At 45.5% G+C, this 24,967-nt stretch overlaps 1 protein-coding gene across 1 annotated transcript in view; it reads left to right on the top strand.

The window, feature by feature from the left end:
- The window catches only part of LOC147710024 (major histocompatibility complex class I-related protein 1-like), a 176,094-nt gene that overhangs the window by 136,259 nt on the left and 14,868 nt on the right, over positions 1 to 24,967 (top strand). The window contains exon 5 of the mRNA XM_086920696.1: positions 3,634 to 3,744. Coding sequence (XP_086776822.1) covers positions 3,634 to 3,744 — 111 coding nt within the window. The remainder of the gene's footprint in view (positions 1 to 3,633; positions 3,745 to 24,967) is intronic.

Genomic DNA, 24,967 nt, shown 5'->3' with positions numbered 1-24,967 from the left:
AATAAATATTGGTAGGGCTTGTTTATGTATTTAGATAGAGCTATGCGTCTCTTTCATCTTTTTCGGGCCTACAGGGCCCAAACAAGAGAGACTCCATTTTCTTTCCTGCCTCGGCTGCTCGAGGTGCTTGTAGGTCAAGAGTGATGTTTTAGTCATGAGCTGTTGTTCACTGGAGAGGAACCGGTCAGAGCTGGCCCTTATCGGAGGAATGTAAGCAGTTGGCCACTGTGGGAGCGTCGGAGGCCCGGAGCCTAGCACAGGAATCTGGTGGGCGGCAGGTTACTGTCTGGAAATTTCCATGAACGAGGAGCTCTTTATATTATCGAGGTGTAGAGAGGAGAGGCAGGCAGAAAGCAGTCGGCAGTTGACAGTTGCAGTTGCAGATGACAATTGGAGTTTAAAGCGATCGAAGGCTTATGATCTTTTGGAGAGACTGAAGTTACATCGAGAGTCAGTCTATTAGAGCAGTTGGAGATAGTTAAACGTCGGAGTTAGAATAATCAGAGTGAAGAAGTTAGTTGAACAGATGGTTTCCAGAGCGGCTGAAACTATATCATTAGATTGAAGTCTGGAGGTGAAAACAGTTCGTGGGAGAGAGGAAGCAGAGCTAAGGCACAGAGAAGAAGAAGACGGGAGAAGGGTTCCAGTGCTTTGAAGGGGCATAGCGGTGCAGACGTGTATCTGTGGGTGCAGAGTAGAATCTGAGATGAGCCAAGGCACAGACGAGAGAGGGACCCAGATGACAGCTAGAACCGGACTCCGTAATTATAAGGTGAAGTCTGTCCTGCTATTATAGTGTATTTATACTAATTCTTTCCTTTACTTTTCAGGCTATGCTTAGATTGTTAGGTAGTATTGTGACTTTGTAATATAATGTTTTCTTTGTATGTTATTGTGTAATAAAGGGACCCCAGTTTGTAACGAACACATACTTGATTAATATTTTCATGGTAAAGCTGACCTTTCTTTACAGCCAGGTGCTATCGTATGGAAGGATGGGCAATTCCCTTCCTACGGGTAACTGATGCGGGCGATTGATGTGAGTTTTATATCAGGGAATAATTCTTAAGTGTAACAATTTGGCAGTTCTTGTGTGAGAGGGTCGGATCTCCTATCTATCACATGAGGGATAACAATTTACATAAGATAGACCCCAGTAAATATTAGTTATAAAGAAACTTCCCCAATAGAGAGAGAGAGGAAGGTATTAATGGGACAGTGAGATCGCTCAAGATAGGGCGTTAATGAGAACACCAATTGGGATTGGTGTATAATGATATTGCTCAAGATAGGGCATTAGTGAGAGTACCGATTGGGGAAGGTGTGTAATGAGATCGCTCAAGATAGGGCGTTAATGAGAGCACCAATTGTGGTTGGTGTGGTAGAGTGAGCTGCTCTTCATCATGAGAAGGAGGGTAGAATAGTCCGGGCCAGATTGTCGCGGGGATAGAAGGTAAGATCTTTGGATGGGACATGGAATTCCGTAGTTATTATTGATTATTCTTAGTAACCCCTTAGATCTAGCAGTGTTTTTGATGATATAAACTTGTATATTGCGAGTGCCCCATTCCCGGGTAAGTATTCAGGAACCATTGTAAATAGGGTCCGGGGAGGAATGGTGTTACGTTTTGGCCTGGTTGGTTGTATCTAGGTGAGTGGGTGATTCTTGGTCTGAGAATCCGGTCATTACACTGTGGTACCCTCTCACCCATGGTATCCTCTGAGCTGTGGTACCCTTTCACCTTTGGTACCCTCTCAGCTGTGGTAACCTCTCAGCTGTGGTATCCTGTGAGCTCTGGTACCTTCTCAGCTGTGGTATCATCTCACCCGTGGTATACTGAGTTGTGGTACCCTCTCAGCTGTGGTATCCTGTGAGCTTTGGTGCCCTCTCACCTGTGGTATTCTGTGAACTGCAGTACCCTCTCACCTGTAGTATCCTCTCAGCTGTGGTATATTCTGAGCTGTGGTAACCTCTCAGCTGTGGTATCCTGTGAGCTGTGGTACCCTCTCAGCTGTGGTATCCCCTGAGCTGCGGTACGCTCTCAGCTTTGGTATCCTGCGAGCTGTGGTAACCTCTCACCTGTGGGATCCTCTCAGCTGTGGTACACTCTCAGCTTTGGTATCCTCTGAGCTGTGGTAATCTCTCAGCTGTGGTATCCTCTGAGCTGTGGTACCCTCTCACCTGTGGTATCCTGTGAGCTGTGGTACCCTCTCAACTGTGGCATCCTGTGAGCTGTGGTACCCTTTCAGCTTTGATATCCTCTGAGCCGTGGTATCCTGTGAGCTGTAGTACCCTCTCAGCTGTGGCATCCTGTGAGCTGTGGTACCCTCTCACCTGTGGTATCCTCTCAGCGGTGGTACCCTCTCACCTGTGGTATCCTGTAAAGTATGGTACCCACTCACCTGTGGAATCCTATGAAGTGTGGTACCCTCTCAGCTGTGGTATCCTATGAGCTGTGGTATCCTGTGAGCTGTGGTACTCTCTCACCTATGGTATCCAGTGAGCTGTAGTGTGTTCTCATCTGTGGTATCCTCTGAGCTGTGGTACGCTCTCAGCTGTGGTATCCTGCGAGCTGTGGTACCCTCTCACCTGTGGTACACTCTCAGCTTTGGTATCCTCTGAGCTGTGGTACACTCTCAGCTGTGGTATCCTGTGAGTTGTGGTACCCTCTCACCTGTGGTATCCTGTGAGCTGTAGTGTGTTCTCAGCTCTGGTATCCTCTGAGCTGTGGTACGCTCTCAGCTGTGGTATCCTGTGAGCTGTGGTACCCTCTCACCTGTGGGATCCTTTCAGCTGTGGTACACTCTCTGCTTTGGTATCCTGTGAGCTGTGGTACCCTCTCACCTGTGGTATCCTGTGAGTTGTGGTACCCTCCCACCTGTGGCATCCTGTGAGCTGTCATATCCTGTGAGTTGTGGTATCCTCTGAGCTGTGGTACTCTCTCAGCTGTGGTATCCTCTGAGTTGTGGTATCCTGTCAGCTGTAGTGTGTTCGCAGCTGTGGTATCCTCTGGGCTGTGGTACGCTCTCAGCTGTGGTATCCTGCGAGCTGTGGTACCCTCTCACCTGTGGGATCGTCTCAGTTGTGGTACACTCCCTGCTTTGGTATCCTGTGAGCTGTGGTACCCTCTCACCTGTGGTATCCTGTGAGTTGTGGTACCCTCCCACCTGTGGCATCCTGTGAGCTGTCATATCCTGTGAGTTGTGGTATCCTCTGAGCTGTGGTACTCTCTCAGCTGTGGTATCCTCTGAGTTGTGGTATCCTGTCAGCTGTAGTGTGTTCGCAGCTGTGGTATCCTCTGGGCTGTGGTACGCTCTCAGCTGTGGTATCCTGTGAGTTGTGGTACCTTCTCACCTGTGGTATCCTGTGAGCTTTGGTACCCTCTCAGCTGTGGTATCCTCTGAGCCGTGGTATCCTGTGACTTGTGGTACCAGCTCACCTGTGGTATCCTATGAAGTGTTATACCCTGTCAGCTGTGGTATCCTCTGAGCTGTGGTACTCTCTCAGCTGTGGTATCCTCTGAGCTGTGATATCCTGTGAGCTGTGGTACCCAAACATCCAGTGCTGTTTTCAAGAGATGTGTCTGATTCCACCTTGATTTCTGTCTTGTGACCCTTTATACTGTTCTTCAGCGGCCAGGTCATCATCGAAGATCGGCGTCAGCATTGGAGGGTTCGCAGTTGGGCTGGTGCTGCTGCTGCTAGCTGTGATCTGCGTCTGGATGTGTCAGAACAAATGTGCAGGTAAGGGGAGAGGACTGTTGTGGTGATGCATGAGCAAGGAAATCACATGGAATAGTATCATTGTTGTTGTTCTTTTTATGCTCAAAAGTTCCCCTGCTTGATCGAATAGTGTTAGCAACCGATCTTGGCATATTATTACAGATAGTGTTGTGGAAAGATTTCGGATGTCAGTTCTTCAGTTACACCAGAGCATCCTGGCAACTTCAGTCCTCGGCGAGTTTCATTCTGTGCCACAGATTGTGGCCGTCTCTCCACTGCATATGCGCCCAGTCTGGAGCTCGGTTAGAGCCAGTTACACATTCACTAGTACCCAGAGCGATGGACAGTATCCTAACTAGCCCATGTGTCCTGGCACTGTGATTGGAGGGTCAATAATCTCTTCTCTGGATGGCCCGTTGCGTGGTCCATCATTACAGAGGGGCTCAGAGGTGGAATAACAGCCCACTGCTGTGCCTGTAACTGCCGAGGTTCTCTCATCTGTGCCTGGCGTATTACTGCCTGTGGCCATCAATAACCATTATTGCTGGGGACATTGCTATTCATTGCTGCCTGTGGCCATCGATATCCATTACTGCTGGGGACATTGATATTCATTACTGCCTGTAGCCTTCGATATCCATTACTGCTGGGGACATTGATATTCATTACTGCTGGGGACATTGATGTTCATTGCTGCCTGTGGCCATCAATTTCCATTACTGCTGGGGACATTGATACTCATTAATGCTGGGGACATTGATATTTATTACTGCTGGGGACATTGATATTCATTAATGCTGGGGACATTGATATTCATTACTGCTGGGGACATTGATATTTATTACTGCTGGGGACATTGATATTGATTACTGCTGGGGACATTGATATTCATTACTGCTGGGGACATTGATATTCATTACTGCTGGGGACATTGATATTTATTACTGCGGGGGACATTGATATTCATTACTGCTGGGGACATTGATATTCATTACTACTGGGGACATTGATATTCATTACTGCTGGGGACATTTATATTCATTACTGCCTGTGGCCATCAATATCCATTATTGCTATGGACATTGATATTCATTACTGCCTGTGGCCATCGATATATATTACTGCTGGGGATATTGATATTCATTACTGCCTGTGGCCATCGATATCCTTTAATGCTTGGGACATTGATATTCATTACTGATGGGGAAATTGATATTAATTACTGCCTGTGGCCATCGATATCCATACCTGCTGGGGACATTGATAATCATTATTGCATGTGGCCATCGATATATATTACTGCTGGGGACATTGATATTCATTGCTGCCTGTGGCCATCGATATCATTTAATGCTCGGGACATTAATATTCATTACTGATGGGGAAATGGATATTCATTACTGCCTGTGGCCATCAATATCCATACCTGCTGGGGACATTGATATTCATTACTGCCTGTGGCCATCGATATCCATTACTGCTCTGGACATTGATATTCGCTACTGCTTGTGGCCATTGATATCCATTACTGCTGGGGACATTGATATCTATTACTGCTGGGGACATTGATATACATTACTGCCTGGGGCCATCGATATATATTACTGCTGGGGACATTGACATTCATTACTGCCTGTGACCATCGATATCCTTTAATGCTTGGGACATTGATATTCATTACTGATGGGGAAATTGGTATTCATTACTGTCTGTGGCCATCGATAACCATACCTGCTGGGGACATTGATATTCATTACTGCCTGTGGCCATCAATATCCATTACTGCTCTGGACATTGATATTCTCTACTGCTTGTGTCCATCGATATCCATTACTGCTGGGGACATTGATATCCATTACTGCTGGGGACTTTGATATACATTACTGCCTGTGGCCATCGATATATATTACTGCTGGGGACATTGACATTCATTACTGCCTGTGGCCATCGAAATCCTTTAATGCTTGGGACATTGATATTCATTACTGATGGGGAAATTGATATTCATTACTGCCTGTAGCCATCGATATCCATACCTGCTGGGGATATTGATATTCATTATTGCATGTGGCCATCGATATATATTACTGCTGGGCACATTTATATTCATTACTGCCTGTGGCCATCGATATCATTTAATGCTCGGGACATTGATATTCATTACTAATGGGAAATTGATATTCATTGCTGCCTGTGGCCATCGATATCCATTACTGCTGGGGACATTGATATTAATTACTGCCTGTGGCCATCAATATCCATACCTGCTGGGGACATTGATATCCTTTACTGCTGGGGACATTGATATTCTCTACTGCTTGTGGCCATCGATATCCATTACTGCTCTGGACATTGATATTCTCTACTGCTTGTGGCCATCGATATCCATTAGTGCTCTGGACATTGATATTCTCTACTGCTTGTGGCCATCTATATCCATTACTGCAGGGGACATTGATATCCTTTACTGCTGGGGACATTGATATTCATTACTGCCTGTGGCCATCGATATCCGTTACTGCTGGGGACATTGATATTCATTACTGCATAAGGCCATCAATATCCATTACTGCTGGGGACATTGATATTCATTACTGATGGGGACACTGATATTCATTACTGCCTGTGGCCATCGATATCCATTACTGCTGGGGATATTGATATCCATTACTGCTGGGGACATTGATATTCATTACTGCCTGTGGCCATCGATATCCATTACTGCTGGGGACATTGATATTCATTACTGCTAGATACATTGATATTCATTACTGCCTGTGGCCATCGATATCCATACCTGCTGGGGACATTGATATTCATTACTGCCTGTGGCCATCGATATCCATTACTGCTGGGGACATTGATATTCATTACTGCAGGGGACATTGATATCCATTACTGCTGGGGACATTGATATCCATTACTGCTGGGGACATTGATATCCATTACTGCTGGGGACACTGATATTCTTCACTGCCTTTGGCCATCAATATCCATTACTGGTGGGAACATTGATATCCATTACTGCTGGGGACATTGATATTCATTACTGCCTGTGGCCGTCGATATCCATTACTGCTGGGGACATTGATATTCATTACTGCTAGGGACATTGATATTCATTACTGCCTCTGGCCAATGATATACATACCTGCTGGGGATATTGATATTCATTACTGCCTGTGGCCATCGATATCCATTACTGCTGGGGACATTGATATTCATTACTGCAGGGGACATCGATATTCATTGCTGCATGTGGCCTTCGATATTCATTACTGCTGGGGACATTGATATTCATTGCTGCCTGTTGCCATCGATATCCATTACTGCTGGGGACATTGATATTCATTTCTGCCTGTGACCATCGATATCCATTACTGCTGGGGACATTGATATTCATTACTGCAGGGGACATTGATATTCATTACAGCTGTGGACATTGATATTCATTTCTGCCTGTGGCCATTGGTATCCATTACTGCTGGGGACATTAATATTCATTACTGCCTGTGGCCATCGATATCTATTACTACTGGGGCAATTGATGTTCATTACTGCTGGGGACATTGATATTCATTACTGTCTGTGGCCATCAATATTCATTACTGCTGCTGATATTGATTGTCATTACTGCCTGTGGCCATTGGTATCCATTACTGCTGGGGACATTAATATTCATTACTTCCTGTGGCCATCGATATCTATTACTGCTGGGGTCATTGATATTCATTACTGCTGGGGTCATTGATATTCATTACTGCTGGGGACATTGATATTCATTGCTGCCTGTGGCCATCAATATTCATTACTGCTGCGGACATTGATAGTCTTTACTGCCTGTGGCCATCGATATCCATTACTGCTGGGGACATTGATTTTTATTACTGCGGGGGACATTGATATCCATTACTGCTGGGGACATTGATATCCATTACTGCTGGGGACATTGATATCCATTACTGCTGGGGACACTGATATTCATTACTGCCTGTGGCCATCGATATCCATTACTGCTGGGGACATTGATATCCATTACTGCTGGGGGCATTGATATCCATTACTACCTGTGGCCATCGATGTCCATTACTGCTGGGGGCATTGATATTCATTACTGCTGGGGACATTGATATTCTCTACTGCTTGTGGCCATCGATATCCATTACTGCTCTGGACATTGATATTCTCTACTGCTTGTGGCCATCGATATCCATTAGTGCTCTGGACATTGATATTCTCTACTGCTTGTGGCCATCTATATCCATTACTGCAGGGGACATTGATATCCTTTACTGCTGGGGACATTGATATTCATTACTGCCTGTGGCCATCGATATCCGTTACTGCTGGGGACATTGATATTAATTACTGCATAAGGCCATCAATATCCATTACTGCTGGGGACATTGATATTCATTACTGATGGGGACACTGATATTCATTACTGCCTGTGGCCATCGATATCCATTACTGCTGGGGATATTGATATCCATTACTGCTGGGGACATTGATATTCATTACTGCCTGTGGCCATCGATATCCATTACTGCTGGGGACATTGATATTCATTACTGCTAGGTACATTGATATTCATTACTGCCTGTGGCCATCGATATCCATACCTGCTGGGGACATTGATATTCATTACTGCCTGTGGCCATCGATATCCATTACTGCTGGGGACATTGATATTCATTACTGCAGGGGACATTGATATCCATTACTGCTGGGGACATTGATATCCATTACTGCTGGGGACATTGATATCCATTACTGCTGGGGACACTGATATTCTTCACTGCCTTTGGCCATCAATATCCATTACTGGTGGGAACATTGATATCCATTACTGCTGGGGACATTGATATTCATTACTGCCTGTGGCCGTCGATATCCATTACTGCTGGGGACATTGATATTCATTACTGCTAGGGACATTGATATTCATTACTGCCTCTGGCCATTGATATACATACCTGCTGGGGATATTGATATTCATTACTGCCTGTGGCCATCGATATCCATTACTGCTGGGGACATTGATATTCATTACTGCAGGGGACATCGATATTCATTGCTGCATGTGGCCTTCGATATTCATTACTGCTGGGGACATTGATATTCATTGCTGCCTGTGGCCATCGATATCCATTACTGCTGGGGACATTGATATTCATTTCTGCCTGTGACCATCGATATCCATTACTGCTGGGGACATTGATATTCATTACTGCAGGGGACATTGATATTCATTACAGCTGTGGACATTGATATTCATTTCTGCCTGTGGCAATTGGTATCCATTACTGCTGGGGACATTAATATTCATTACTGCCTGTGGCCATCGATATCTATTACTACTGGGGCCATTGATGTTCATTACTGCTGGGGACATTGATATTCATTACTGTCTGTGGCCATCAATATTCATTACTGCTGCGGATATTGATTGTCATTACTGCCTGTGGCCATTGGTATCCATTACTGCTGGGGACATTAATATTCATTACTTCCTGTGGCCATCGATATCTATTACTGCTGGGGTCATTGATATTCATTACTGCTGGGGTCATTGATATTCATTACTGCTGGGGACATTGATATTCATTGCTGCCTGTGGCCATCAATATTCATTACTGCTGCGGACATTGATAGTCTTTACTGCCTGTGGCCATCGATATCCATTACTGCTGGGGACATTGATTTTTATTACTGCGGGGGACATTGATATCCATTACTGCTGGGGACATTGATATCCATTACTGCTGGGGACATTGATATCCATTACTGCTGGGGACACTGATATTCATTACTGCCTGTGGCCATCGATATCCATTACTTCTGGGGACATTGATATCCATTACTGCTGGGGGCATTGATATCCATTACTACCTGTGGCCATCGATGTCCATTACTGCTGGGGACATTGATATTCATTACTGCAGGGGACATTGATATTCATTACTGCAGGGGACATTGATATTCATTACTGCCTGTGGCCATCGATATCCATTACTGCTCAGGACATTCATATTCTCTACTGCTTTTGGCCATCAGTATTCATTGCTGTTCAGGGGTCCTGATTAATGGTACTGGCTGATGCAATTAATGTAATTACTGCCTGGGGCCATCAATTCTGATTACTGCTTGTGGCCATGGATATTTATTACTCTCAGATGCCAATGATATGTAAGACACAACAAGAAGCTACCCTGGCTCGGTGTCTGATTCTTAAATAAGGTAGAGGCACACTATGCATAATACCTATGTGGTGTTGGGCATCTCAAAAAAATGTAAGGACTGTCCTCACACACCACCAGGTGTCATGCTTCATTATCAGCAGTTCTCGCTCTCTAAACACCGCATTTGATAAAGAGCGGGCCTTCACCTGTAGACAGGGAGGCACTTCTAAAACTAAGTGGGGCGCGTGCTAGGAAAGTGAGTGAGGGATATTAAAATGTATGCAAATGCTACATGAACATTTTAATTGTGCAGAATTTTCTCAATATTAAAACTAATAGAGGGACATGGGGGTTTAGTACCCCTTCCCCATCAGTGTTGCCAACATGTTTCTGCCTTCATGGCCAGGAGGGTCCATGGCATTCTTCAGGATATGAGAAAATGGGCTCCTATTTAGTCTCTAAGAGACTAAGAAGAATCCACTTTAATAGGTTGACCTTTGTCAGACTCTATTATGAGACTTCAAAACCCTGGTTTAGGGGTAGGTTTGTCCCATTGGAAGAAAAGGATTTGAGGGACCCCTGTAGTCACACTTGCCTCAAGGTGCGTCCCTCGTGGTGCTCATACGAACCGTCCTCATTGCTTCCCCGCTGGTGACCAGCGATGGCAGAAACTTGTTAGCGACACTGATGGGGATGGGATACTAAACCCCCAATTCCCCTCTATTAGTTTTAATATTGAGCAAATTCTACGCAATTAAAATGTTCATGTAGCATTTGCATCGATTTTTATATCACTCACTCACTTTCCTAGCACGTACCCCCACTTAGTTGTAGAAATGCTATCTTGTTTCCAAGTGAAGGCCTGCTCTTTAACAAACGCAGTTTTTAGAGAGCGAGGACTTACGATGATGAAGCATTACACCTGGTGGTGTGTGAGGGCAGTCCTTACACTTTTTTTAGATGCCCAACAAGACGTAGGTAATAGGCATAGTGTGCCTCTACCTTGTTTAAGAATCAGACATCGAGCCAGGGTAGCTTCTTGTTGTGTGTTCCATGCCACTTGCAGGCCAGCTTACCCTGACTGCCCCATAGCCTATTGTTCCCTCCCCTTTTGAATATTAGGGTTATTGTGCTTATATACAGATGCCATGGATATTCAATACTGCCAGGGATATTCTTTACAGACTGGGCCATGAGTATTCATTACTGCCTGGGGCATTGATATGCCTTACTGCCAGAGGCCCATGATATTCATTACAGCTGGTGATATTGATATACATTACTGCCTGTGGACAGTGAGATTCATTACTTGCGGTGGATTATTGATTGTCAGTAGTGCCTGTGCCCATTGATTTTCATTACAGCCATGGATCTTTGATATTCTTTACTGAATGGAGCCATCACTATTCATTAGTGTCTGACACATTGATATTCCTTAATGCCAGAAGCCAAGGATATTCATTACAGCTGGGTGCAGTAATTTTCATCCCTACCTGTGGCCACTGATATCTGTCACTGTCTGGGGTCACAGATATCTATCTTTTCTTTCAGCCATTGGTTGCCATAACTGTCTGTGATCCTGGCATCCATAATTGTCTGCATCTAGTGCTATCCATCACATACTTGGGCCATTGATTCTCAGTACTGCCGGTATCTATTGATTAGTGTAACTGCAACAAATGATGGATGGACGGAATGTTGAATGATTCAAACATTTTCCCTCAGTAAATAGATCTGGGTTAAATCCATCATCATTCTTGAGCTCACTCCGCCACCCCAGTTTAGACCCAGCCATATGCAAATCAGTCTTGACCTTGTGCCTCATGGGAATAGTCCAGACCGAACTACCAAGCCGGGCCCTGCCTGGACTGGAAACAAGCATCCTGGGACCGGTTTTTGGGTATTACCCTTCATCAGCCAGGCTAGCTTGAATACAGTGGCACAGTGAGCAAGGGACCCACGTCTGGCCATACCCATCCCACTTATGGCGAAAACTGTAACTGCAGAAAAAGATGGACGGAGTGCTGAATGATTCAAAAAACTCCCCCAGTCAATAGCTCTGGGTTAAATCCATCGTTCTTTTGCCCACTACCCCACCTAAGTTTGGACAGAGCCATATGCAAATCAGTCTTGACCCTGTGCCTCATGGGAACAGTCCTGACCGAACTGCCAAGCCGGGTCCCCCCTGGACCGGAAACAAGCATCCTGGGACTGGTTTTAGGGTATTTCACCCTTCATCAGCCAGGCTAGTTTGAATCCAGTGGCACAGTGAGCATGGGACCCACGTCTGGGCATACCCATCCCACTTAGGGCTAAAAGCGTAACTGCAACAAATGATGGACGGAATGCGGAAGGGAGTTGGACGGGTATGCCCAAACATGGGTCCCGTGCTCTCCATGCAACTGGATTCAAGCTATCCTGGCTGATGAGGGCTGAAAGCCCGAAACCGTTCCTAGGATGCTTGTTTCCAGTCCAGGGAGGACCTGGCCTGGCACTTCGGGCTAGAATGTTCCCATGGGGTACAGGGTCAAGGCTGATTTGCATATGGCTGTGTCCAAACTGGAATGGCATGGTGAGCAAAAAAACAATGGATTTAGGCCCAGATCTCTTTACTGGTGTGAATGTATGACATTGTTCTGGATTCTGTCCATCAATTGTTCTTTTTGCAGGTATCTATTGATTGTCATTGCTACCTGTGGCCATCAATAGGTATTACTGCTCAGGGCTGTTGATTGACATTACTGACTGAAGTAATTGATGTCATTACTGACAGGAGCTTTTTATGCTTATTACTGCTGATGATCACTACTGTTGCGGCTAATTATTGCATGGGACATTGATATTTGCTACTGCCTGGGTCCATTGGTTTTTATTACTGCCTCGAGCCACCTATTCCCATTGCTGCCTGTGACCATTGATAGTCATTACTGCCTGTGGTCAATGATATTCAGTGCGGGCTGTGGCCATTGATATTTATTACTGCCTGTGGCCAATGATATTTAGTGCGGGCTGTGGCCATTGATATTCATTACTACCCAAAGCCATTGGTATTCATTACTACCCGAGGCCACTGATATTCATTACTACCCGAGGCCACTGACATTCATTACTACCCAAAGTCATTGATATTTATTACTACCCAAAGCCATTGTTATTCATTACTACCTACAACCATTCATATGCATTACTACCCAAGGCAATTGATACTCATTATTACCCAAAGCCATTGGTATTCATTACTACCCAAAGACATTGATATTCATTACTAAAAAAAGCCATTGCTATTCATTACTACCCAAATCCATTGCTATTCATTACTACCCAAAGCCATTGCTATTCCTTACTACCCAAAGCCATTGATATTCATTACTACCCAAAGCCATTGGCATTCATTACTACCCAAAACCATTGGTATTCATTACTACCTAAAGCCACCGATATTCATTACTACCTGAGCCCATTGATATTCATTACTACCCAAGGCCATTGATAATTATTACTACCCAAAGCCATTAGTATTGATTACTACCCAAAGCCATTGATATTCACTACTACCCAAAGCTATTCATTACTACCCAAAGCCATTGATATTCATTACTATCTGAGGCCGTTGATATTGATTACTACCCAAAGCCATTGACATTCATTACTATCTGAGGCCATTCATATTCATTACTATCCAAAGTCATTGATATTCATTACTACCCAAAGCCATTGATATTAATTACTACTCGAGGCCACTGATATTCATTACTACCCAAGACCATTAATATTCATTACTACTGAGGCCATTGATATTCAATACTACCCAAAGCCATTGATATTCATTACTACCCGAGGCCATTGATATTCATTACTACCCGAGGCCTTTGTTATTCATTACTACCCAAGTCCATTGATATTCATTACTACCCGAGACCTTTGTTATTCTTTACTACTCAAAGCCATTGATATTCTTTAAAACCCAAAGCCATTCAGTACTACCCAAAGCAATTGATATTCATTACTATCTGAGGCCATTGATATTCATTACTACCCCAAGCCATTGATATTCATTACTACCCAAGGCCTTTGTTATTCATTACTACCCAAAGCCATTGATATTCATTACTACCCAAAGCCATTCATTACTACCCAAAGCCATTGATATTCATTACTATCTGAGGCCATTGATATTCATTCCTACCCAAAGCCATTGATATTTATTACTATCTGAGGCCATTCATATTCATTACTACCCAAAGCCATTGGTCTTCATTACTACCAAAAACCATTGATATTCATTATTACCCAAAGCCATTGGTATTCAGTACTACCCAAAGCCATTGATATTCATTACAATCCGAGGCCACTGATGTTCATTACTACCCGAGGCCATTGATATTCATTTCTACCCAAAGCCATTGATATTCCTTACTACCCAAAGCCATTGATATTCATTACTACCCGAGGCCACTGATATTCATTACTACCTGAGGCCATTGATATTCATTACTACCCAAAGTCATTGATATTCAATACTACCCGAGTCCATTGATATTTATTACTACTCAAAGCCATTGATATTCAGTACTACCCATAGCCATTGATATTCATTACTACCCAAAGCCATTGATATTTATTACTACCCAAAGCCATTGATATTCATTACTACGCAAAGCCATTCATATTCATTACTACCCAAAGCCGTTGATATTCATTACTACCCGAGGCCATTGATATTTATTACTACCCAAAGCCATTGATGTTCATTACTACTGATGCATTTCATATTCAATACTATGCAAAGCCATTGATATTCATTACTACCCGAGGCCATTGATATTCATTACTACCCGAGGATATTGATATTCATTACTACCCTAAGCTGTTGATATTCATTACTACCCGAAGCCATTGATATTCATTACTACCCAAAGCCATTGATGTTCATTACTACTGATGCATTTGATATTCAATAATATCCAAAGCCATTGATATTCATTACTACCTGAGGCCATTGATATTCATTACTTCCAGAGGATATTGATATTCATTACTACCCAAAGTCATTGATATTCATTACTACCCAAATCTATTGATATTCATTACTATCTAAAGCCATTGATATTCATTACTTCCCGAGGTCACTGATATCCATTAGTACCCAAGGCATTGATATTCATTACTACCCAAAGCCAATGGTATTCATTACTACCCAAAGTCATTGATATTCATTACTACCCAATGCCATTGCTATTCATTACTACCCAAAGCCATTGCTATTCAATACTACCCAAAGCCATTGATATTCATTACTACGCAAAACCATTGGTATTCATTACTACCTAAAGCCACTGATATTCATTACTACCTGAGCCCATTGATATTCATTACTACCCAAGGCCATTGATGTTTATTTCTACGCAAAGCCATTAATATTGATTACTACCCAAAGCCAATCATTACTACCCGAAGCCATTGATATTCATTACTATCTGAGCCAATTGATATTTATTACTACATGAGCCAATTGGTATTCATTACTAAACAAGGCCATTGATATTTATTACTAGCCGAGGCCTTTGTTATTCATTACTACCCAAGGCCATTGATCATTACTACCCGAGGCCTTTTTTATTCATTACTACCCAAAGCCATTGATATTCATTACTACCCAAAGCCATTCATTACTAGCCAAAGCCATTGATATTCATTACTATCTGAGTCCAATGATATTCATTACTACCCAAAGCCATTGATATTCAATACTACCCAATGTCTTTGTTATTCATTTCTACCCAAGGCCATTGATATTCATTACTACCCGAGGCCATTGATATTCATTACTACCCGAGGCCTTTGTTATTCATTACTACCCAAGTCCATTGATATTCATTACTACCCGAGACCTTTGTTATTCTTTACTACTCAAAGCCATTGATATTCTTTACTACCCAAAGCCATTCAGTACTACCCAAAGCCATTGATATTCATTACTATCTGAGGCCACTGATATTCATTACTACCCCAAGCCATTGATATTCATTACTTCCCAAGGCCTTTGTTATTCATTACTACCCAAAGCCATTGATATTCATTACTACCCAAAGCCATTCATTACTAACCAAAGCCATTGATATTCATTACTATCTGAGGCCATTGATATTCATTACTACCCAAAGCCATTGATATTTATTACTATCTGAGGCCATTCATATTCATTACTACCCAAAGCCATTGGTCTTCATTACTACCAAAAACCATTGATATTCATTATTACCCAAAGCCATTGGTATTCAGTACTACCCAAAGCCATTGATATTCATCACAATCCGAGGCCACTGATGTTCATTACTACCCGAGGCCATTGATATTCATTTCTACCCAAAGCCATTGATATTCATTACTACCCAAAGCCATTGATATTCATTACTACCCGAGGCCACTGATATTCATTACTACCCGAGGCCATTGATATTCATTACTACTCAAAGCTATTGATATTCAGTACTACCCAACGCCATTGATATTCATTACTACCCAAAGCCATTGATATTTATTACTACCAAAAGCCATTGATATTCATTACTACCCAAAGCCATTCATATTCATTACTACCCATTGATATTCATTGCTACCTGAGGCCATTGATATTTATTACTACCCAAAGCCATTGATGTTCATTACTACTGATGCATTTCATATTCAATACTATCCAAAGCCATTGATATTCATTACTACCCGAGGCCATTGATATTCATTACTACCCGAGGATATTGATATTCATTACTACCCAAAGGCATTGATATTCATTACTACCCTAAGCTGTTGATATTAATTACTACCCGAGGCCATTGATATTCATTACTACCCAAAGCCATTGATGTTCATTACTACTGATGCATTTGATATTCAATACTATCCAAAGCCATTGATATTCATTACTACCCGAGGCCATTGATATTCATTACTTCCCGAGAATATTGATATTCATTACTACCCAAAGCCTTTGGTATTCATTACTACCCAAATCTATTGATATTCATTACTACCCAAAGCCATTGATGTTCATTACTACTGATGCATTTGATATTCAATACTATCCAAAGCCATTGATATTCATTACTACCCGAGGCCATTGATATTCATTACTTCCCGAGGATATTGATATTCATTACTACCCAAAGCCTCTGATATTCATTACTTCCCGAGGTCACTGATATCCATTAGTACCCAAGGCATTGATATTCATTACTACCCAAAGCCATTGGTATTCATTACTACCCAAAGTCATTGATATCTATTACTACCCAATGCCATTGCAATTCATTACTACCCAAAGCCATTGCTATTCATTACTACCCAAAGCCATTGATATTCATTACTACGCAAAACCATTGGTATTCATTACTACCTAAAGCCACTGATATTCATTACTACCTGAGCCCATTGATATTCGTTACTACCCACGGCCATTGATATTTATTTCTACGCAAAGCCATTAATATTGATTACTACCCAAAGCCATTCATTACTACCCGAAGCCATTGATATTCATTACTATCTGAGCCAATTGATATTCATTACTACATGAGCCAATTGATATTCATTACTAAACAGGTCCATTGATATTCATTACTAGCCGAGGCCTTTTTTATTCATTACTACCCAAGGCCATTGATATTCATTACTACCCAAGGACTTTTTTATTCATTACTACCCAAAGCCATTGATATTCATTACTACCCAAAGCCATTCATTACTAGCCAAAGCCATTGATATTCATTACTATCTGAGTCCAATGATATTCATTACTACCCAAAGCCATTGATATTCATTACTACCCAATGTCTTTGTTATTCATTACTACCCAAAGCCATTGATATTCATTACTACCCAAAGCCGTTCATTACTACCCAAAGCCATTGATATTCATTACTACCCAAGGCCATTGATATTCATTACTACCCGAGGCCATTGATATTCATTACCACCCAAAGTGATTGATATTCATTACTATCCAAAGCCACTGATATTCATTACTACCCTAGGCCATTGATATTCTTTACTACCCAAGGACATTGATATTCATTACTACCCGAGGATATCGATATTCATTACTACACAAAGCAATTGATATTTATTACTACCCAAAGCCATTGATATTCATTACTACCCGAGCCCATTGATATTCATTGGTTCCTGCAATTCATCCTATATAAGCAGTAGCACCCCCTCTAAGGCACTCTTCATCATTGATGGGGGATGATACTGGAAGGGGCCGCGCTTACTGTTCATAATTATAGGTACTTGCAATAGGTGAGTACATGTAGACAAATGCTGATTTGATATTATGCCCCTAACCACAATATATATTTAAGCAGTCGCCATTACACAAGGCTATCGACCGGCATGATTGGCATTCTTTTGGATTCTCACCAAGTTTCAATATGAGAGCAATGGTCCCGTGCTGCCAAGGTGGAGGGCTACCACTGTGGAGGGCTACTGCCACAGAGGGCAACCACTGTGAAGGGCTACTTCCGCGGAGGGCTACCACCGTAGAGGGCTGCCACCATGGAGGGCTGCTACCATGAAGGGCTACCACAGTGGAGGGCTAAAACCGTGGAGGGCTACTACTGCGGAGGGCTACCACCGTGAAGGACTACTACTGTGGTGGTCTAACACCGTGGAGGGCTCCTACCGTGAAGGGCTACCACTGTGGAGGGCTACCACCATGGAGGGCTACCACTATGGAGGGCTACTACTATGAATGACTGCTACCATTGAGGGCTGCTACCATGGAGGGCTACTACCGTGGAGTGCTACCACCGCGGAGGGCTACCACCATGGAGGGCTGCCACCATGAAGGGCTCCAACTGTGGGGGGCTACCACTGTGGAGGACTACTACTGTGGAGGGCTGCCACCGTGGAGGGCTACTACCGTGGAGGGCTACCACCGTGGTGGGCTGCCACTGTGAAGGGCTACTACCGTGGAGGGCTACCACTGTGGAGGGCTACTACCACGGAGGGCTACCACAGTGGAGGGCTGCCACCTTGAAGGGCTACCACTGTAGAGGGCTGCTACCGTGGAGGGCTGCTACCGTGGAGGGCTACTACTGTGGAGGGCTACCACCATAGAGGGCTACTACCGTGGAGGGCTGCCACCGTGGAGGGCTACTACCACAGAGGGCTACCACCGTGGCGGGCTGCCACTGTGAAGGGCTCCTACCGTGGAGGGCTACTACCGCAGAGGACTACCACTGTGGAGGGCTGCAACCGTGAAGGGCTACAACTGTGGAGGGCTGATACCATGGAAGGCTACTAACGTCGAGGGCTACCACTGTGGAGGGCTGCCACCTTGAAGGGCTACCACTGTAGAGGGCTGCTACCGTGGAGGGCTACTACTGTGGAGGGCTACCACCATAGAGGGCTACTACCATGGAGGGCTACCTGTGTGGAGGGCTACCTGCGTGAAGGGCTACCTGGTGGAGAGCTACCACTGTGGAGGGCTACCACCGTGGAGGGCTTCTACCATGGAGAGCTACCATGGAGGGCTACTACCGCAGAGGGCTACCACTGTAGAGGGCTGCCATGTGAATGGCTACCACTGTGGAGGGCTACCACTGTAGAGGGCTACCACTGTGGAGGGCTACTACCGTGGAGTGCTACTACTGTGAAGGGCTACCACCGTGGAGGGCTACTACCGTGGAGGGCTACTACTGTGGAGGGCTGACACAGTGAAGGGCCACTACTGTGGAGGCCTTCTACCGCGGAGGTCTACCACTGTGGAGGGCTACCACCGTGGAGGGCTGCCACTGTGAAGTGCTACAACTGTGGAGGGCTACAACTGTGATGGGCTGCCACCGTGGAGGGCTACCACTTGAAAGTCTACCACCGTGGAGGGATACTACTGTGGAGGGCAACCACCATGGAGGGCTGCTACCGTGGAGGGCTGCTACCGTGGAGAGCTGCTACCGTGGAGGGCTACCACTGTGAAGGGCTCCCACTGTGGAGGACTGCTATCATGGAGGGCTACCACTGTAGAGGGCTGCCACAGTGAAGGGCTACTACCATGGAGGTCTAATACTGCGGAGGGCTACCACTGTGGAGGGCTACCACTGTGGAGGGCTACCACTGTGGAGGGCTACCACCGTGGAGGGCACCGTGCAGGACTATCACCGTGGAGAGCTACCATCATAGAGAGGTGTCACCGTGGAGGGCTATCACCATGGTGGAGGGCTGCCACAAACCAAGACAGCATTATGCACATGAAGCACAAGTGATGCTTTCCTCTCAGACCCCACACCTACCACCTGCGGAGTCCCCCAGGGCTCCTCCCTCAGCCCGACGCTCTTCAACGTCTACATGGCTCCACTTGCCCCCATCGTCAGAACCTACGCACTCAACATCGTGTCATACGCAGACGACACCCAGCTCATCCTCTCCCTAACCAACGAGCCCAACACCGCCAGACACAACTTTCGAGAAGGCATGGAAGCCGTCGCCAAATGGATGAAAAACAGCTGCCTACAACTAAATAAGCAACAAAACCGAAGTACTCATCATGGGCCCAAACCTCGACGCCTGGAGCGACACCTGGTGGCCCACCGCTCTCGGAAACCCGCCAACCCCCACAGACCACGCACGCAACCTGGGAATCATCCTGGACTCCGAGCTCAAAGTGGACCGCCAGATCAAATCTGTCTCATCTTCCTGCTTCCACACCCTCCGCCTCCTTCGTAAGACCTTCAAATGGATCCCCCTCGAAAACCGAAAGACAGTCACTCACGCCCTGGTCACCAGCAGACTCGACTACGGCAACGCACTCTACGCCGGAATAAATATAAACCTCATCCGCAAGCTACAGAACATCCAGAACGCCGCCACAAGACTGGTCCTCAACCTGCCAAAACACTGCCACATCTCCCAGCACCTGCGCACACTCCACTGGCTCCCCGTCGAGGCGAGAATCACCTTTAAGATGCTCACCCATGCACACAAGGCCCTCCACGGCACCAGACCAGCATACCTGAACAGCCGGCTCAAATTCCACGCACCCCAAAGGACCCTACAATCAGCCCAGCTCTCCTACGCCGAGGTCCCCCGCACCAGAAAGACCAGATCGGGAGGCCGCTCCTTCTCCTTCCTCGCGGCCAAAGCATGGAACGCCCTTCCGCTCCACCTCAGACAGACAACATCGCTCCCCATCTTCGCAAGAAACCTCAAAACCTGGCTCTTCGACAGACCCCCTCCTTGATGGAATGGAACCTGCACCCCCCCCACCCCTAGCGCCTTGACACCCTTACGGGTGAGTAGTTGCGCTTTAACAAACTCCTGATTGATTGATTGATTGCGTGCCAGTCAGTAATGGTCATAAATAACACCATACAGAGCCCACCTGCATCAGTGGCTTCATGCTGTCACTGTAGTTGTGTGTGTGACAAGTATGTTGTAATACTGCTGATGACTTGTAAGCCTAACTCGCGCATGCGTGTAGAATTATCCCAAGCGCATGCGCATAACCAACAATGACAGTGCAATCAGCGCGAGCGCATCCCTCCCTCTATTTCCACTTATCCCAGGTGGAACCAACGACCGGAGCTACTTAAACCAGAACTCCAGGTCCTCACTCACTCGTTCCGGGCACCGCAGAAGGACGATAGGTCCAAGGAGGATCTAGACCGGGAATTCCGTGAGTAAACCACACTACCACCATATCTGGGGTAAGCAATCTCTTTTCTCCCTACAGGTTGGATGTAAACCACTAGTTTCACTATCCTTATCCTAGGGTCTCTATCTCTGCCAGGTGACCCACGGAAGCCTTTGACAGCAAACAGCCAGTGTGAGGATACTTACCGATACTCAATTGTACCTCACAAATGCCACTACCCGCTGTCCTAGCTCACCACAAAAATCGGTTATTATTAAAAACCAATGTAGGCCAAATATGACCACACCATAGCCGCATATAGGTCGTTCACCCACCTTATAAGTCGGCCCAAAAAATTTGATTATACTTTACTCATTATACTAAAATGACTCTCCTTTGTACGTCTGTCTTTGTCTTTGTTATATGTAGCAAAACTAGAGGGAATCCCCCTCTTACATGTAATCGCACCTTAACGAGTGCGACACATAACAAAAACACAAACACTATAATTTAGTTTCATTTGCACCTTATACACATACTCACTTGGTCCTGAGGAAAGCCAGTTTTAAATTCAATAAGGCCTGGCTGAAACATGTAGACCACACAAGACGCAGGAGGTCATAATCTGTACTCCACCGCGTCTAACAGCCTTTTTATTGCTAACAGTGGCCCAGTCATTAAAATTATCTACTTACCCTCGGGTACTGGGACCTACTGTATAGCTTTTAACTTCACTTTCTCACTCACGACACTGCACTCTCAGCAATTACACCAGCTCCGCAGTAATCTGGCGTCGTAGCACACCCGGGACACATTCGGTGTCACTGAGGTGGGCCCGATGATGAAGCATGCCACCAACTAGGTTGGTGGGTGAGGGCTTCATGAACAAACTAACAGGTTTGCCAGCCAGCGTACTTCTTTGAGTCCCCTTTCCCCCCATAACCATAGCTAGTCCTATTTTGATCTTTACATATAATCCTGGGGATACGGATTAGCTTTTCTAGTCCTCTCTCTCTACTTTGATTTGGCGAGTTAATAGGGGCACATGAATGAAATTTGCACAACCTTTCGCTACTGCCCAGGAGTCCCTAAGCGCAAGTGTGATCTTGCCTATGCTGAGGCGATGCACCTCGCACTCTGGCTGACATAGGAGCCGCTCAAGGTGACACCACGGATGGGGACTATAGGATATCGTCATGCTGCAGGGTTAGTGCGTTCTCTAGTACCTGAACACCACCCATGACTCCAGGTGGCGGAGAGCTTTCTTGAAGAGCCGGAGCACCTTCTGCTGGTGCGTGAGGCAAGCAAAGGACATGGCAGCTTCCTAGCGGCAGTCTCGCACTAGGCAGCTGAACCCACGGCCTCCCGTTCCTCCCAGCTAACCGGTTTCGGTGGCCCTTTAGAAACAAAAGACGGGCTAGCATGACATGTGTAAGGTTGGTCGCCATCTTAGAGCTGTAGTTCGTAGTGGTTAACAGTCTACAAACACGCAAAATAAACGGCTACAAGGTACTTGTCAACTTTGCTCATTGATACCGTTGACGTTTAATTTGAATATCAAACATTAAGGGGGAAACAAAACAATAAAGTACAGCTAGAGAGTGAACTAGATTTCAGTTGTTTTGTTCTCTGCTGCCAGGTCGCCAATAGCTACATCTCACCACTAAGCACAAATGCGATTTCTGGCAAGGTTTGTGTGGCAGAAAATGTCCCCGGAATCCCGCCGCGGCCGCACCGGAAGTCAGGCAAGGTCGCCTGTGACGGGGGCGGGCGTTCGGACCGGAAGAGGAGGTAGGAGGAGTAAATCCGTCTTGCAGCCCAGGGCTCCTGTGAGCGGTGGAGAGCCCCGGGGCCGCCAGCAGGAGGTTGCGCAAGTGTTCGAACCTCCCTTGACCAAGTGGGAGCCCCGGGAAAGGAGCTGGCAAGAGCCGCAGCGTGAACTCTGTGGAGGGGGCACAAGGCACATGCCCGGTGCCTGCCCCTGCCGTGTGCTGAGAGTGGAGTCCCCCGAGATTGGCCCGGTAAGTTCAAAAGGGCTGGGGGGGCCTCAGTGCACTCGTGTGTGTATGTGTGCGGGAGGCGTGTCTCTGTATGTATGTGCGTGCGTGCGTGCATGGGCGCTGGTGTGTGTGTGTCTGTGTGTATGCGGGTGTAACTGTGTGTGTGCACATGTGTAGCTGTGCGTGTGTATGTATATGTGTGGCTGTGTGTCTGTTAGCTGTGCGTGTGTATATGTGTGTCCCGATGCATTGTGCCTGCGTGGGTGTATGTGTGTGTCCGTGCATGCGTGAGTGTGGCTGTGTGTGGCTGTGTGTGATTGAGAGAGGCTGTGGATCGGAGGCAGGGGATGTGCACGGCGCCGTGCGCGCCCTCGAGGACAAATCTGAGACAGCAGAGGCACGTGGCCGAACGCTGTCTCAGATTCCCAGGAAAGTGAAAACAATAGGTCTTTCGCTGACGCGAGACCTAAAAAGACACAGAGATTGCTAAGTCCATGGAAGAGTTACAGTCTCCACAAACATGTGGCTCCTTTCGTCGATCCTTTCACAGAGGAGCCTCCAAGAACATTTGCGCAGATACCCCATCTTCCTTTAAAAACACTACCCAAACATCCCCCAATAGAAGATATTTTAGAGGAGGACACAGAGGGAATAACAACAGAGGAAGAGGCCGAGTTAACAACAACACTCGCACCTCCCCTGCTGCTAAACAGTGACTTCCCTCCAGTCCCCCCAGACCATTCCACTATGGTCGTGGGATGATTATCACAGTTCCTACCTATCTGGGAATCCATCACAACAGACAAGTGGGTAAGACAAATTATACTATATGGTTACTGCCTGGAACTAACAGTTACCCCCCAAACATACCACCCAAGCAGCGTCCAATGTCCACAGAACATCTTGCACTTTTAAAACAAGAAGTTCTTTCACTACTTAAAAAACAAACATAGAGCCAGTCCCCTTACTACATCAGGGAACAGGGGTTTACTCCCTGTATTTCCTAATTCCCCAAAAAGGACGGATCCCTAAGGCCAATACTAGGCCTTAGACCTCTCAATCTGTATATACACTCAGATCATTTTCACATGATCACCCTCCAGCAAGTGCTATCTCTTCTCCAAGAAGGGGACTTCCTTGCCACACTAGATCTCAAGGACGCCTACTTCCACATTCCCATACATCCTGCTCACAGGAAGTATCTAAGGTTCGTAGTGGACGGACAACACTATCAGTTCAAAGTCCTTCCATTCGGAGTCACCACCGCTCCCAGAGTATTTACCAAATGCCTAGCAGTGGTAGCAGCACACGTAAGGAGTAAGCATGGGCGGAAAATCCGTTCCGCTCGCGGATTTTGCGGATTTTTGGTAAATTTGCAATCTGCGAACTCTCGCGAATTTACCGAAAATCCGCAAATTCGCACGCAGCGG

The sequence above is a fragment of the Lissotriton vulgaris genome, chromosome 5 (assembly GCF_964263255.1).
Source record: "Lissotriton vulgaris chromosome 5, aLisVul1.2, whole genome shotgun sequence".
NCBI classification, from domain to species: Eukaryota; Metazoa; Chordata; class Amphibia; order Caudata; family Salamandridae; genus Lissotriton; species Lissotriton vulgaris.
The sequence above is the reverse complement of the archived record's forward strand: the minus strand, read 5'-3'. Positions and strand labels throughout refer to the sequence as shown.